This window comes from Schistocerca americana, chromosome 3, assembly GCF_021461395.2.
Source record: "Schistocerca americana isolate TAMUIC-IGC-003095 chromosome 3, iqSchAmer2.1, whole genome shotgun sequence".
Lineage (NCBI taxonomy): Eukaryota > Metazoa > Arthropoda > Insecta > Orthoptera > Acrididae > Schistocerca > Schistocerca americana.
This window is the reverse complement of record NC_060121.1, coordinates 982709828-982726737: the sequence shown is the minus strand read 5'-3', so window position 1 is coordinate 982726737 and position 16910 is coordinate 982709828. Positions and strand designations below refer to the sequence as shown.

Below are 16910 nucleotides of genomic sequence, written 5' to 3'. Positions count from 1 at the left end.
ACTCTGTACAGCGAGTTTCTTTTGTGCTACCAGCTGGAGAATGTTTGAAGTTTGTGGTGGAAGTGTTCAGACAAGTGTGGTCACTAAACAGAATATTTGGCATTCTGCTCACCTCATGTTTTGCATGGTCAGGCATGTGAGAGTGTGGTGTGGGAATACGAGGGCCGTTCAGAAAGTAACCTCCGGTTGATTTAAAAAAATACACCAAGTTAAATAAAAATATTTTAATATATACATCTTACAACTACATCTTTGCACTATTTTTCTACATAGTCTCCATAGCGATTGAGGCACTTATCGTATCTCTTCACAAGCTTTGAAATTCCTTCTGCATAAAAATCACCCGCTTGTGCCTGGAGCCAGCCTGTGACCGCATCTTTGAGCTCTTCGTCGTCATCAAACCGCTGTGACCCGAGCCATTTCTTCAAATGCATGAAGAGGTGATAATCACTTGGCGCCAGGTCTGGGCTGTAAGGTGGATGGTTGATAACGTCCCACTTGAAGGACTCAAGAAGGGCCGTTGTTCTGCGAGCAGAGTGAGGACGGGCGTTATCGTGCAAAAAAACGATACCGGAAGTCAGCATACCACGGCGTTTGTTCTGTATAGCCCGTCGTAACTTTTTTATTGTTTCACAGTACACGTCTTGATTAATGGTCGTACCACGTTCCATGAATTCAACCAACAACACCCCTTTGGCATCCCAAAACACCGTTGCCATCAGTTTTCTGGCAGAAAAATCTTGCGAGGCTTTTCTTGGTTTGGTAGGCGAATTTGAATGTGCCCACATCTTTGATTGTTCTTTTGTCTCAGGGTTCACGTACTTAATCCAGGTTTCGTCACCGGTCACGATTCTGTTTAACAATGGTTCTCCTTCGTCCTCATAACGTGACAGAAAGTCTAATGCAGAGGCCATTCTTTGAGTTTTGTGGTGGTCGGTAAGAATTTTGGGCACCCATCATGCACAGAACTTACGGTAACCCAATCTTGCTGTCACTATCTCGTACAAGAGAGTCTTAGAAATCTGTGGAAAACCAGTAGACAACTCCGACATTGAGAAACGTCGATTTTCACGAACTTTTGCATCAACTGTCTGAACGAGTTCGTCAGTCACCAATGATGGTCTACCACTCCTCTCTTCATCATGAACGTTTTCTCGTCCACTTTTAAATAAGCGTACCCATTCACGGACAACTCCTTCACTCATAACTCTTGGTCCGTACACGGCACAAAGCTCACGATGAATAGCTGCTGCAGAATATCCTTTGGCTGTAAAAAACCTTATGACAGCACGCACTTCACATTTGGCGGGGTTTTCTATTGCAGCACACATTTCAAACTGCCACAAAAACTAAACTAGCGCAGGTACGACGTTCACTCGACCACGGCTTGATGCCGACTGACCTGTTGAGTGCGTGAACGCACAGATGGCGTCGCTACTCCCCCCACAACCCGCACTGTGACCAATCGGAGGTTACTTTCTGAACCGCCCTCGTATTTCAAGACAAGAGACTGTGATGTAAATCTACTGCTCCTAAGGGAGACAGAAAGAACAGCAGACATTTTGAAGATTTATAAAAACATTGTCGTGAAAGTTTGTATGGGAAATTACTGTTCAGGACAGGAACGGGCTGGTTCATCTAAGCTATGGTCACCTGGTAAGAAGAAGACAGAACAAGTAACAAACTTGGATTTTTTCCAACACGATGCTGTTCATTGCCATATTTACAGATATTTCAAAAGAAAAGAACATCCAATGGTAAACAAACAGTGTGTTACTCTTTAAGAGGCAGAATTATTCAGTTACAGCAAGTTTGTTAACAGTTGTCAGAGTCCTCCATTTCAGGCACAAAAAAATTAGTGGGCACAAAATTAAAAGACAGAGAAGCGATATTGCTGCATGACATTCTTGATTTTCAAGAGACGTTGTTAACCATTTGAAGACACTGTGTGATTCATATTTCCACAAGACATCTCATCTTGTCGTTAACAAACACCTATCTGCAGACAAGTAAGATGTACTACATGCACACTACAGTTTGTATTATTTTAATGCTGTTAGTTATTGTATTCACATGAAGGATTCAGATCCATTTCTTCCATAATGAATAAGCCAGTAATACATAAATCATACTGATCATTGTAAAAGACAGTTCATGTCCTTTTGCTTTTGTTGAGATATACTAATAATAGGAAATACACATGATTTTATGCAGAGAAGTTCAATCATTAGGTGACAATTCTCAAAGTGAACTCTATACTGGACTTTAACAGGAAGCATGAGGAGTGAGGAGAATGTCAGTATGGACCGACACAGCTGTTACTGCTACTGCCACACTGTAAGCGCACACAGCAGCAAACCAGCATCACCCCCTTTCACATTCAACTGCACTTTGCTGTCGATCACTTTGATATCCTGATCCAGGTGTACTACTTCCTACTACTTTCATCATTTAGCTTGACTGTGTACTTAGCAGGGCATTTCAATGCATTTAACACTGGATAGATGTTTAATGACATACTCACCAGTCTTTGCCAATCTTGTAAACAAAAATTATGTTATCAGTTTGACCAACAGCAATCTTCAAGGAATCAGGAGAAAATGCTATGCCTTTTACAACATAGCTTTTTTTCCCATACTGAAATTAAGAATAATTTGATGAAAATTTATTAATAACAATTATTTCATTCTATGACACAGTTTCATATTTCAATCTTACCTTTGAGTCAACTGGTTTTGTTGAAAATCTGTCACGTTTCACACCCTTCTCGTCAAATATATGGATGAGGCGATCTGACATACAACAAGCAAATTTACTGTTGTTTGGTGCCCATGCAATGGCCAGAACCTTTGATGCACAGTTCTTCCAAACACAAAAAGAAACATTTTATTACAAAACTAAAAATGACATAAAAATCCTGTGATTTCATTATAATGCAAGTGTAATAAATCAGTATGAGAACTATAGCTTTTCCAGAGGTACCAGCAAGCAGATAGAAAACACACACACACACACACACACACACACACATATACTTTCACCCAAGTACAACTCACACACACATGGCTACTGTCTACAGCTGCTGGGGCCCAGTCAGGCTGCAGTGTCAGGCCCCAGTGGCCAGAGAAAATAGATTTGTTTGTGTGTGTGTGATACTTATGTAAGTGTGTGTGTGTGTGGGGGGGGGGGGGGTGTTCTGTTTCAGAAGAAGGTAATTTCAGAAAAAGATCTTTTTTGCTCCAAATATAAATATTTCACTGTGATATGCCAGTATTAACAGAGAAAAGAAGTGAATAAGGAACAGGTCACTGAAGAAACCTGAAGAATTTCCTGGATTTGACAGAACTATGAGAAATAAATACACTGTTGAGACACGTAAACGAAGGAGCATAAACACAGTGCTACTAATATTTCAACATGAACCTGATCATATAGTGTAATACACTGTATGCTAGCTTGTGAGACAAGGATGTGAGATCCTGACTGAATATGAATGACAAATTAACAGCTGTGGACTGGTGCACAAGACAGCCTGAGAGTTGTTTTTAGGCAGGTTCCCACACTCATTTAGTAAATGCTGGGCTGGTGCTAAGAGAATACAATACACAAACTGTTAAAATATGATAACACACAGAGCAAAGTATACATAGTCCACAGTGTAACATGTCAGGAAATATTCAAATTGTCAAAATGAAGAGACAGATACCTAACTTTTTTGGTACTATTTGATACAGTTTTCAGTTACAGTAGTTCATGATACGTTTTTACTAATGGTTTATGCAATATATTTAGACTTATACAGTATCAGCATTACTTTAACATATCAACAACTATAATGTCAGCATTTTTATCCATCATGCATTTGCACAATATGTCAACATACACTACTGGCCATTAAAACTGCTACACCAAGAAGAAATGCAGATGATAAATGGGTATTCATTGGACAAATATATTAGACTAGAACTGACATGTGATTACATTTTCACGCAATTTGCGTGCGTAGATCTTGAGACATCAGTACACAGGACAACCACCTCTGGCAGTAATAACGGCCTTGATACGTCTGGGCATTGAGTCAAACAGAGCTTGGATGGCGTGTACAGGTACAGCTGCCCGTGCAGCTTCAACATGATAGCACAGTTCATCATGAGTAGTGACTGGCGTATTGTGACGAGCCAGTTGCTCGGCCACCATTGACCAGATGTTTCCATTTGGTGAGAGATCTGGAGAATGTGCTGGCCAGGATAGCAGTCGAACATTTTCTGTATCCAGAAAGGCCCATACAGGACCTGCAACAAGCGGTCATGCATTATCCTGCTGAAATGTAGGGTTTTGCGGGGATCGAATAAAGGGTAGAGCCACGGGTCGTAACACATCTGAAATGTAATGTCCACTGTTCAAAGTGCCGTCAATGCGAACAAGAGGTGACCAATGTCACCCCATACCATCACGCCGGGTGATACGCCCATATGGCAATGACGAATACACGCTTCCAATGAGCGTTCACCGCGATGTCACCAAACACGGATGCGGCCATCATGATAGTGGAAACAGAACCTGGATTCATCCAAAAAATGACATTTTGCATTTCGTGCACCCAGGTTCAGCGTTGAGTACACCATCGCAGGCACTCCTGTCTGTGATGCAGTGTCAAGGGTAACCGCAGCCATGGTCTCCGAGCTGATAGCCCATGCTGCTGCAAAGGTCATCCAACTGTTCATGCAGATGGTTGTTGTCTTGCAAATGTCCCCATCTGTTGACTCAGGGATCGAGACATGGCTGCACGATCCGTTACAGCCATGAGGATAAGATGCATGTCATCTCGACTGCTAGTGATATGAGGCCATTGGGATCCAGCACGGCATTCCATATTACCCTCCTGAACCCACCGATTCCATATTCTGCTAACAGTCATTGGATCTCGACCAACACAAGTAGCAATGTCGCGATACGTTAAACCGCAATCGTGATAGGCTACAATCCCACCTTTATCAAAGTCGGAAACGTGATGACACGCATTTCTCCTCCTTACACAAGGCATCACAATAACATTTCACCAGACAACGCCAGTTAACTGCTGTTTGTGTATGAGAAATCGGTTGGAAACTTTCCTCATGTCAGCACATTGTAGGTGTCGCCACCGGCGCCAACCTTGTGTGAATGCTCTGAAAAGCTAATCATTTGCATATCACAGCAGCTTCTTCCTGTCGGTTTAATTTTGCGTCTGTAGGACATCATCTTCGTGGTGTAGCAATTTTAATGGCCAGTAGTGTAGTACTTCATAAATAAAGTTCACCACCCTATTATTTCTTTCAGAACAGTAAAGAAAAATACAAGATAAATGCAATTAAGATTTGGTTTTTCTTTTGTACACTTAATTAGGAGTATGCACATTATGTATCTCTGAAAACTTTGTTTTGAAGGTTGGATCAAAGTTTTTCTATTCAGTATTTAATTATGTAACCCCTGAATCTAACCTTAAATGTAAGAATATTATAAGGGTAGATTGCTACTCACGTTAAGATGACACCTTGAGTTGCAAACAGGCACAATGAAAAGATTATTATTCAGCAGAAGCCTTCATAAAAAAAAATTTAAAAATTAAAAAAAATACACTAAAGCAAGCACACCTCACACATGCAAGACTGCTATGTCCGGCTGCTCCAGCCCAAATACAATGGTTAGGTTGAATAAAAGCAGAAAGCAGCAATCTGGGATAGGGCAGGAAATGAAGAGGGCTAGCAGGGTACTTGTGGGGGAAAGAAGTCAGTCCTGTCTGCCAGAGCATGCACGGATTAGATGGCGGAAAAATAAGGCTGCCAGTCACAGCATCAAGAGAGTTTGTGTGAGTGAGGGGGGCAGGGGAGAGCGGAAAAGGAGTGGAGCAGAGAAGAAGAAAAGACCAGTGGATGCATTGGCAGACAGCAGCATGAGAGTGAGGGGATGCGAACTGGCAGGAGGTGGTAGGACAGAGGGGGTGGAAACTGTTGGGTGAAGGGTGTGGGGACAGTAGGTTACCTAGGATTGAAGTCAAGAGTAGAGAATGTGTTCCTATCTGTGTAGATCAGAGAAGCTGGTGGTGTAGAGGAGGATCCAGATGGCTTGGGTTGTGAAGCAGCCATTAAAATCATACATGTTATGTTCAGCTGCATGTAGCACCACAGGATGGTCCACTTTGCTTTTGGCTACCGTTTGGCAGTGGCCATTCATCTTGGTGGATTGGTAGTCGTACCAATACAAAAAGCTGTGCAGTGGTTGCAGCAGAGGTGGTGTATGACATGGCTTGTTTTCACAGAACACTTTGGCAAAAGCTCAATGTGTAATAGTCTTTACGTTGTGCCTATCTCCAACTCAATGTGTCATCATTACAGCCTAATCTTGCCATTGTTTGATTTAAGCATAAAATTAGTTTTGTCAGTAGCACTTTATTTGAAGAAAAACAAGTCAAAATTATAAAGTAAAAATAGAATGGGCAGGTCTACAAAACGAAATGATCATATGGTATTACAGGCCGAAAGACTCTATCTGAGGTTGTCAGCTACAAGGTACAAGAATTTCTATTGATGCCACTTAAGCGAATTGTGTATCTTTTGGGATGAAGATGAGATGAAATGATTAGGATAACACAAACGGCCAAGCCTAGAGTGAATGAAATCTTTGGCCTGGTCAGGAATCAAAATCAGTAACCCATGATCACTTTAGAAAGTTCAAAAATAAGATGGAAATTAAATTAAAATTAAAATACCACTGTTTGATAGTATTTAAATTTGTCAGCTATTTGAGGGCTTGTTCTTCTTAGTTAGTTCTTTGTGAGCAGTCCTTCAGCATAAGCTCTCTGTACTATGTAACAAAACCCATGTGCTGGTGAGTAAGCAGTCATATTAAAGTTTTAAGATATGGAATGTAAGAGTTGGCTCGGATGAGGTAAGCCAGTGTGTGAGATGACAGAAGGGCTTTCACAGTCTGTCACACACTCACCAATTTAGGGACATCCAACAGCATGTAAATGGTAGTTATTCCCAAGGAAGTTGCAGGCCAGGATGAGCTGATGGCCAGCTACAAGCATGGTTTGTTAGTATTGGAGGGAAGCGTGGAGGGTAAAAATCATAGAGGGAGACCAAGAGATGAATACACTAAACAGATTCAGAAGGATGTAGGTTACAGCAGGCACTGGGAGATGTTGCACAGGATAGAGTAGCATGGAGAGCTGCATCAAACCAGTCTCTGGACTGAAGACCACAACAACAACAACAGTTGCTACTAACCATGTAGAAGAGATGCTGAATTGCAGATTATCACAACAAAAAGACTGTCACAAAATGAGCTTTCAGACAACAAGATCTTTGTTGGAAAAAAAAAACCATACACAGACACACACACACACACACACACACACACACTCACTCACACACACAAACGCAGCTCACACACACATGACCAAAGTCTCTGGCAGCTGAAGCCAGACTGTGCATGTGACTGTAGGCTGAGTCGCAGATAGGCGCAACAAAAAGACTGTTATAAGGTGAGCTTTCAGACAACAAAGCCTTTGTTGAAAAAAAAAACACATCAAACACACACATACTCACACAAATGCAGCTCACACACACATGACCAAAGTCTCTGGCAGCTGAAGCCGATGGGCCACTTGTGGCCTGTACATGGAGTGGTTGAAGTTAGATATAGTGGGAATTAGTGAAGTTCAGTGGCAGGAGGAACAGGACTTCTGGTCACGTGAATACAGGGTTATAAATACAACCTCAAATAGGGGTAATGCAGGAGTGGGTTTAATAATGAATAAAAAAATAGGATGTGGGTAAGCTACTATGAAGAGCATGTTGTTGTTGCGGTCTTCAGTCCTGAGACTGGTTTTATGCAGCTCTCCATGCTACTCTATCCTGTGCAAGCTTCTTCATCTCCCAGTACCTACTGCAACCTACATCCTTCTGAATCTGCTTAGTGTATTCATCTCTTGGTCTCCTCCTATGATTTTTACCCTCCACGCTGCCCTCAAATACTAAATTGGTGATCCCTTGATGCCTCAGAACATGTCCTACCAACCGATCCCTTCTTCTGGTCAAGTTGTGCCACAAACTTCTCTTCTCCCCAATCCTATTCAATACTTCCTCATTAGTTATGTGATCTACCCATCTAATCTTCAGCATTCTTCTGTAGCACCACATTTCAAAAGCTTCTATTCTCTTCTTGTCCAAACTATTTACCGTCCATGTTTCACTTCCATACATGGCTACACTCCATACAAATACTTTCAGAAATAACTTCCTGACACTTAAATCTATACTCGATGTTAACAAATTTCTCTTCTTCAGAAACGCTTTCCTTGCCATTGCCAGTCTACATTTTATATCCTCTCTACTTCGTCCATCATCAGGTATTTTGCTCCCCAAATAGCAAAACTCCTTTACTACTTTAAGTGTCTCATTTCCTAATCTAATACCCTCAGCATCACCCGACTTAACTCGACTACATTCCATTATCCTCGTTTTGCTTTTGTTGATGTTCATCTTATGTCCTCCCTTCAAGACACCATCCATTCCGTTCAACTGCTCTTCCAAGTCCTTTGCTGTCTCTGACAGAATTACAATGTCATCGGCGAACCTCGAAGTTTTTATTTCTTCTCCATGGATTTTAATATCTACTCCAAATTTTTCTTTTGTTTCCTTTACTGCTTGCTCAATATAGAGATTGAATAACATCGGGGAGAGGCTACAACCCTGTCTTACTCCCTTCCCAACCACTGCTTCCCTTTCATGTCCCTCAACTCTTATAACTGCCATCTGGTTTCTGTACAAGCTGTAAATAGCCTTTCGCTCCCTGTATTTTACCCCTGCCACCTTTAGAATTTGAAAGAGAGTATTCCAGTCAACATTGTCAAAAGCTTTCTCTAAGTCTACAAATGCTAGAAACGTAGGTTTGCCTTTCCTTAATCTTTCTTCTAAGATACGTCGTAAGGTCAGTATTGCCTCACGTGTTCCAGTATTTCTACGGAATCCAAACTGATCTTCCCCGAGGTCAGCTTCTACTAGTTTATCCATTCCTCTGTAAAGAATTCGTGTTAGTACTTTGCAGCTGTGGCTTATTAAACTGATTGTTCGGTAATTTTCACATCTGTCAACACCTGCTTTCTTTGGGATTGGAATTATTATATTCTTCTTGAAGTCTGAGGGTATTTCGCCTGTTTCATACATCTTGCTCACCAGATGGTAGAGTTTTGTCAGGACTGGCTCTCCCAAGGCCGTCAGTAGTTCCAATGGAATGTTGTCTACTCCGGGGGCCTTGTTTCGACTCAGGTCCTTCAGTGCTCTGTCAAACTCTTCACGCAGTATCGTATCTCCCATTTCATCTTCATCTACATCCTCTTCCATTTCCATAATATTGCCCTCAAGTGCATCGCCCTTGTATAGACCCTCTATATACTCCTTCCACCTTTCTGCTTTCCCTTCTTTGCTTAGAACTGGGTTTCCATCTGAGCTCTTGATGTTCATACATGTGGTTCTCTTATCTCCAAAGGTCTCTTTCATTTTCCTGTAGGCAGTATCTATCTTACCCCTAGTGAGATAAGCCTCTACATCCTTACTTTTGTCCTCTAGCCATCCCTGCTTAGCCATTTTGCACTTCCTGTCGATCTCATTTTTGAGACGTTTGTATTCCTTTTTGCCTGCTTCATTTACTGCATTTTTATATTTTCTCCTTTCATCAATTAAATTCAATATATCTTCTGTTACCCAAGGATTTCTACTAACCCTCTTCTTTTTACCTACTTGATCGTCTGCTGCCTTCACTACTTCATCCCTCAGAGCTACCCATTCTTCTTCTACTGTATTTCTTTCCCCCATTCCTTTCAATTGTTCCCTTATGCTCTTCCTGAAACTCTGTACAACCTCTGGTTCTTTCAGTTTATCCAGGTCCCATCTCCTTAAATTCCCACCTTTTTGCAGTTTCTTCAGTTTTAATCTACAGGTCATAACCAATAGATTGTGGTCAGAGTCCACATCTGCCCCTGGAAATGTCTTACAATTTAAAACCTGGTTCCTAAATCTCTGTCTTACCATTATATAATCTATCTGATACCTTTTAGTATCTCCAGGGTTCTTCCATGTATACAATCTTCTATCATGATTCTTAAACCAAGTGTTAGCTATGATTAAGTTGTGCTCTGTGCAAAATTCTATCAGGCGGCTTCCTCTTTCATTTCTTAGCCCCAATCCATATTCACCTACTACGTTTCCTTCTCTTCCTTTTCCTACACTCGAATTCCAGTCACCCATGACTATTAAATTTTCGTCTCCCTTCACTATCTGAATAATTTCTTTTATTTCATCATACATTTCTTCAATTTCTTCGTCATCTGCAGAGCTAGTTGGCATATAAACTTGTACTACTGTAGTAGGTGTGGGCTTCGTATCTATCTTGGCCACAATAATGCGTTCACTATGCTGTTTGTAGTAGCTTACCCGAATTCCTATTTTCCTACTCATTATTAAACCTACTCCTGCATTACCCCTATTTGACTTTGTGTTTATAACCCTGTAGTCACCTGACCAGAAGTCTTGTTCCTCCTGCCACTGAACTTCACTAATTCCCACAATATCTAACTTTAACCTATCCATTTCCCTTTTTAAATTTTCTAACCTACCTGTCCGATTAAGGGATCTGACATTCCATGCTCCGATCCGTAGAACGCCAGTTTTCTTTCTCCTGATAACGACATCCTCTTGAGTAGTCCCCGCCCGGAGATCCGAATGGGGGACTATTTTACCTCCGGAATATTTTACCCAAGAGGACGCAATCATCATTTAATCATACAGTAAAGCTGCATGCCCTCGGGAAAAATTACAGCCGTAGTTTCCCCTTGCTTTCAGCCGTTCGCAGTACCAGCACAGCAAGGCCGTTTTGGTTATTGTTACAAGGCCAGATCAGTCAATCATCCAAACTGTTGCCCTTGCAACTACTGAAAAGGCTGCTGCCCCTCTTCAGGAACCACACGTTTGTCTGGCCTCTCAACAGATACCCCTCCGTTGTGGTTGTACCTACGGTACGGCTATCTGTATCGCTGAGGCACGCAAGCCTCCCCACCAACAGCAAGGTCCATGGTTCATGGGGGGGATGAAGAGCATAGTGAATGCATTACTATAGCCAAGATAGACATGATGCCCACACCCACCAAAGTAGAACAAGTTTATATGCCAACTAGTTCCACAGATGATGAAGATATTGACAAAATGTATGATGAGATAAATGAAATTATTCAGACAGTTGAGTGAGACAAAAATTTAATTGTGATGGGGGACTAGAATTTGGTAGGAAATCCAAACTGATCTTCACCGAGGTCGGCTTCTACCAGTTTTTCCATTCGTCTGTAAAGAATTTGCGTTAGTATTTTGCAGCTGTGCCTTATTAAACTGATAGTTCAGTAATTTTCACATCTGCCAACACCTGCTTTCTTCGGGATTGGAATTATTATATTCTTCTTGAAGTCTGAGGGTATTTCGCCTGTCTCATACATCTTCCTCACCAGGTGGCAGAGTTTTGTCAGGACTGGCTCTCCCAAGGCTGTCAGTAATTCTAATGGAATGTTGTCTACTCCCGGGGCCTCAGAAGTTTGGTCAGAATGTCAAAACATTACGTGTGGACAATGGCACTGAATACATTAATTGTGGTATGAAACAGTTTCCGAGGAAACATGGAATTCTGTTAGGAACAACTGCTCCATATACACCACAACAGAATGGTCGTCCTGAGAGGGACAATCGCACAATTTTTGAAAGTGCACGCGCGATGTTGGAAGTCAAAAACTTTCCAAAGTTTTTATGGGCAGAGGTTGTTAACACTCTGTATGCATATTAAACAGAGTTACAACAGAACGCAATTTGGAGCAAACTCCATATGAGTTGTGGAATGCACAAAAATCATATGTTGGACATCTTTGAGTGATTGAGTCAGATGCCTTCGCTCATGCATCAAAACAATTTCACAGAAAGTTTGATGCCAAATCCAGGATAGTTGTACTTGTTGGTTATCAATGTGAATCAACAAATTACCAACTTTACGATCTCGCGAGTCACAAAGTGTTTGTATCAAGGGATGTCACATTCAATGAGGTTAGCAACAGCTCAGCATCTGTACAGCAATAAGTTGATGACACATACTTAAACTTCAAGACTGACAAAGAAAAATGTATCATGGATTGGCACAAGCATGTTACTGGTGAACCAGCGCAAGCACAGGAAGAGATGGAAATTTCACAAAATTATGTAAATAAGGCTAAACTGGAAACTGAAGAGCAACCTACCAAAGTGCTGTTGATGCAGCTACAAGATTGTTCCATCATCTGCAAGCCAGCAAGATATGAAGCTGATTTTACATAGTATAAACATCCTTACAGCTTCAAAGAAGCAATTTCTGGTACTGACTCAAAACACTGGAAAAAAGCGATTGAAGAAGAACTGGAAGCTCATGAAGACAACAAAACCTGGAAGATACTTCCAGGAACTAATAGCCAGAGAGTTAATGTCTCAAAATGGGTGTTCAAGGTTTTATTTGACACAGATGGTAAGATTACTCGGTACAAAGCACGGCTGTGCGCAAGAGGTTTCAAACAGGACATTTATTTATTTATTTACGTCCCATACCTTAGATGTTGGACAAAATGACATTACATTAATGTACTGTTCCACTGATTGTATACATTACATTTATAAATTGTTACATTTTTATATTGCTATATTGTTATATTACATTTTTATACTGCTACAAGCGAAATTAACTTATTTTTCAAGATACTGTGTTACTGAGTAAAAAACGTTTTCCAAGAGATATGAAGTTACAGATTTTTTAAAGCTATGGATTTTGTTTATGGCCTTTAGGTTACTTGGCAGCTTATTAAACAAATGTGAACCTGAGTGATACACACCTTTCTTGCACAGTGTGGTATAACAATGATGTCTGTGTATGTCACTATTTGCCCTCATATAGTGTTCATGTACAGATTTATTTTGAATAAATACATTTCCATTTTTTAGCATGCTCTTTTTAAGGAACATTACAACTTCTAGTATATAGATACATGGTAGGGGTAGAATACCCAGTTCTTTAAAGAATTGTTTGCATGATTTTCAGCTGTTAGCATTTTTCATTATCCTCACAATCATTTTTTGTTTCCGGAATGTGGTTATGCTATGAGGAGAATTTCCCCAGAATATGATGCCATATCTCAATAGGGAGTGTATGCAAGCGTAATACACCGCTCTAGCTGTTTCAGGACTTGTGTTGTTCTATATAATCCTCATCGCATAAGTCATTTTCAATAGTTTAGAATTTAATGAAGTGATGTGGGAATTCCATTTAAGATTGTCTTGTAAGTAGATGCCAAGAAATTTTGTTTCAGTGACACTGTTAATTCTTTGGTTTTCCATGGACATGTTTGGTTTTAATGGGTTTTTATTTTGTTGTGTATGGAAGTGTAAGGCGACTGTTTTTTGAGGGTTTATCAGTAATTTATTCCTCATAAACCACTCTGTGACATTTTCACTTGTGACTTTAGCATTTAAACTTAGAGCCATTTCATTTTCACCTTCAATTAATATGCTTGTGTCATCTGCAAATAGCACTGGTTCGGAGTGTTGAACGTGTAGGGGGAAGTCGTTCATGAAAATTAAGAAGAGAAAGGGACCTAAAATTGAGCCTTGTGGTACACCGTGGGTTAATGTGGAAGGTTTTGATTGATAAGCTTGGAGTTCGTTTTTTCCATTGTGTTTTACCTCTGTTATCTGACAGCGATTTTCTAGGTAGGATTTCAGCCACTCGTGTGGCAGGCCTCTTACACCATACCACTCTAACTTTCTTAGGAGAATTTCATGGTCTATTAGATCAAATGCTTTTGTTAAATCCAGGAAAATCCCCGAAACATTTGTGTGATCATCCACTGAATTTAAAATACGATTTATGAGGCTAAAAGTGGCTGTTTCAGTACTGCACTGAGGCCTGAAACCATGCTGACATCCTGAAATCATATTTTTTGTTAAAGAAATCAGTTAGTTGTAGCAGAACTAGTTTTTCAATGATTTTTGAAAAACCTGATAGGAGTGACACAGGCCTATAGTTGACCATCTGCTGTTGATCGCCCTTTTTGTAAAGAGGTACAACTTTTGCAATTTTTAACTGTTGTGGGAAAATACCACTTGATAGTGAAGAATTGCATACATCTAGCAGTGATGGGAGTATCTGTTCAGCTGATACTTTTATAATATAGTCTGGCACATCGTCGACTCCAGCTGAATATTTAGTTTTTAATGACCTTATGCTGTTTAACAGTTCTTCCCTACTTATTGGTCGGAGGAACATGGATGTATTTGTTACACTATTTCCAGAAATTTCCTGTAATATTTTGTTTGATGTTTTCCCCATTTGTTCCTTCACTAACTCACAAGCAATATTGGTGTAGTAAGTATTGAAGTGGTTAGCAATTAATTTTGGATCAGTGCTCTTGCTGGCCGCCTGTGACAATACAATATTTTTGCATATTTCCACCTTTCCAGTAAGTTTCTGTACCGTATTCCACATTGTCTTAGCTTTGTTTGATGATTCCATAATAGGTTTGTCATTTTCCCTTAATTTTGCTTCCCTTATTACACGACTCAGAGTTAACTTGTATTTTTTGAAGTAGTGAGCAAATTCAGGGATGCAAATCTGTTTTTGATAGTGCAAAAAGTTCTCTTTTTCTTCTACATGATACTTTGATCCCTGATGTAATCCAAGTTTTGGGTTTGCCGGGGCCTTTACAAATTATTTTCTTTTTTGGAAATGCAATTTCGAAACAATGTCTGTAAATTTCCATGCAATTATCCAGCTTTTCATCTGTGTTGTAACTGTTGTAGATTTTATTTCACGAGTGGGTACTTAGCATATGTTTGAAGTGCTCAATATTTTGCATGCTGAATTTTCTCTTGTAGATAACACTTCCATTCCTAGACAAATCAACACTTCCGCATACGGCAAGTAGCTGTGCATTGTGGTCACTGTAGCCGGTATTAAAGTTTTCTGAGGTGTGCATGTCAGTGTCTACAAAGATCTGGTCAATAAGTGTAGCACTAGTCTTTGTTACGTGTGCAGGGGAGTTTATTTTAGTGCACAGGTTATATTCTTGAATAATATTAAGCAATTTTTCTCTTTGGTGGCTGTGTGTTAAGAGGTCAATATTAAATACAATATCAATCACTCAGAGTTTTCTTGGCAATTATCACATATTGTTGCTAGGCAATGAAAACCTCGTAACTCCATCTGACAACGAAATCCACCTAACTCCATTACCAAATGTAGACAGTTATGCCACATAGCCTGTTGAAACCTTCCTTCTTCAAGTTGTACGGCAATAATGAAAAACTCACATCTCCAACGATATGTAGTCTGTGCTGTAAACCTCACATCTCCGGTAATCGCCATTGTTAGTGTGCAGGGTGAACACATGCTCCGAGATTAAAATGTGTTTTGATGTGTTAGTAACCTTTTTGACTGACGGACCCAACACTGCTTTATTGCTACAAGTACATGTTAGTATTTTTAGGTATTTATGTATCGTATTTGAATATACAGAATTAATAATGACCTCGTTAAATACAATATTGATTTACGAGTTTTTCATTGCACGTAAAGCAGATTGCACTTAGTACATACGAGGTTTTAATTTTAGAACTTAACAGAATCCTATGCATTCTACAATAACTACTTTGTTTTCAGCTGTGGATAAAAAGAGTAAATTCACTCTTCACCTTGTGACTCAAGCCGACAACGGTTCATATCGTATAAAATCACCGGAAGAAGATTCTAGTCAGGTTCCTCCTTGTCCTGCACCAAAAGAAAGAGTAGACCTAGAAAATGAAGGTAAACTGTAGTTTATATTGTTGTAACTTCAAGTAAGATCCTTGTTTGAAAGTTGAGGAGATAAAATTATTTAAATATTATTGATGACATTATTGTTTACACTACAGATAATGCGGAAAAAGAAGCCAATACAGAGGCGAATTCCTCTTCTGAGTTTGAAAGTCTTTTCGAACACAGCAGTGAGGATGATATCTCCAGTGGCAGTAGTGATGTGTATGACCCAAATAAAAACAAAAATGACCATAGCAGTAACAACAGCACGGAAGATGGCGATGACGAAGTTGATGTGGGAGTAAAAAGTACTAAGCAGCGCCGTAAAAGGAAAAGCAATCAATCACTTCAAAGTTTGCAGAAAGAAAAACATATGAGGGGACAGGATTATTTAAGAATGCAAAAGGATGAGTTTGGCAAAAAGAGACCAACAATGAGCAGAAGTAGGAGGGAAATGAAACCACGATGTACTTGTAAACATTCTTCCTTAAATAGGAACAGGAATTGCAAGCATATTACAGAAGAGCAGAGACAGCTAATATTTAATCATTTCTGGCAGGATATGTCTTGGGGTGAAAGAAAAATTGTTGTTAGACGCCATGTCTACTACATTCCAGTTAAAAGACACAGAAATAATTCAGAATCTAATAAATCTCACCGTTCTAACACACTATATTACAATTTTGTAATAGAAGGACAGAGAAACACTGTCTGCAAGACTATGTTTCTGATACTTTGTGCTTAGGCGAATAGAGTGTCAGAACATGGGCATCTACTGCACCAGGAAGAACGCTTCCAGAAGGGCCTCAAGTGCAGGAGAGACCAACGAAAGTTTCCGGTGGACGACAATCAGCATCAGATTTTTTTGCAGAGTTGCCGAATCTGAAATCGCATTACTGCCATCGTTCTTCCACAAAACTCTACTTGGAACCTAACTGGCAGAGTTACTCAGAACTACATATGGCATATATAGAATTTTGCAAGAAAAGAGAACAATTCCCAGCTGCTTACAAACAGTT

General features: G+C 40.0%; 1 protein-coding gene across 1 annotated transcript in view; it reads right to left on the bottom strand.

Moving 5' to 3' along the window:
* The window catches only part of LOC124605475 (intraflagellar transport protein 172 homolog), a 320057-nt gene that overhangs the window by 276681 nt on the left and 26466 nt on the right, over nucleotides 1–16910 (bottom strand). Inside the window, exons 3-4 of the mRNA XM_047137189.1 lie at nucleotides 2719–2862; nucleotides 2525–2637 (exon numbers count right to left, since the gene is read on the bottom strand). Coding sequence (XP_046993145.1) covers nucleotides 2525–2637; nucleotides 2719–2862 — 257 coding nt within the window. The remainder of the gene's footprint in view (nucleotides 1–2524; nucleotides 2638–2718; nucleotides 2863–16910) is intronic.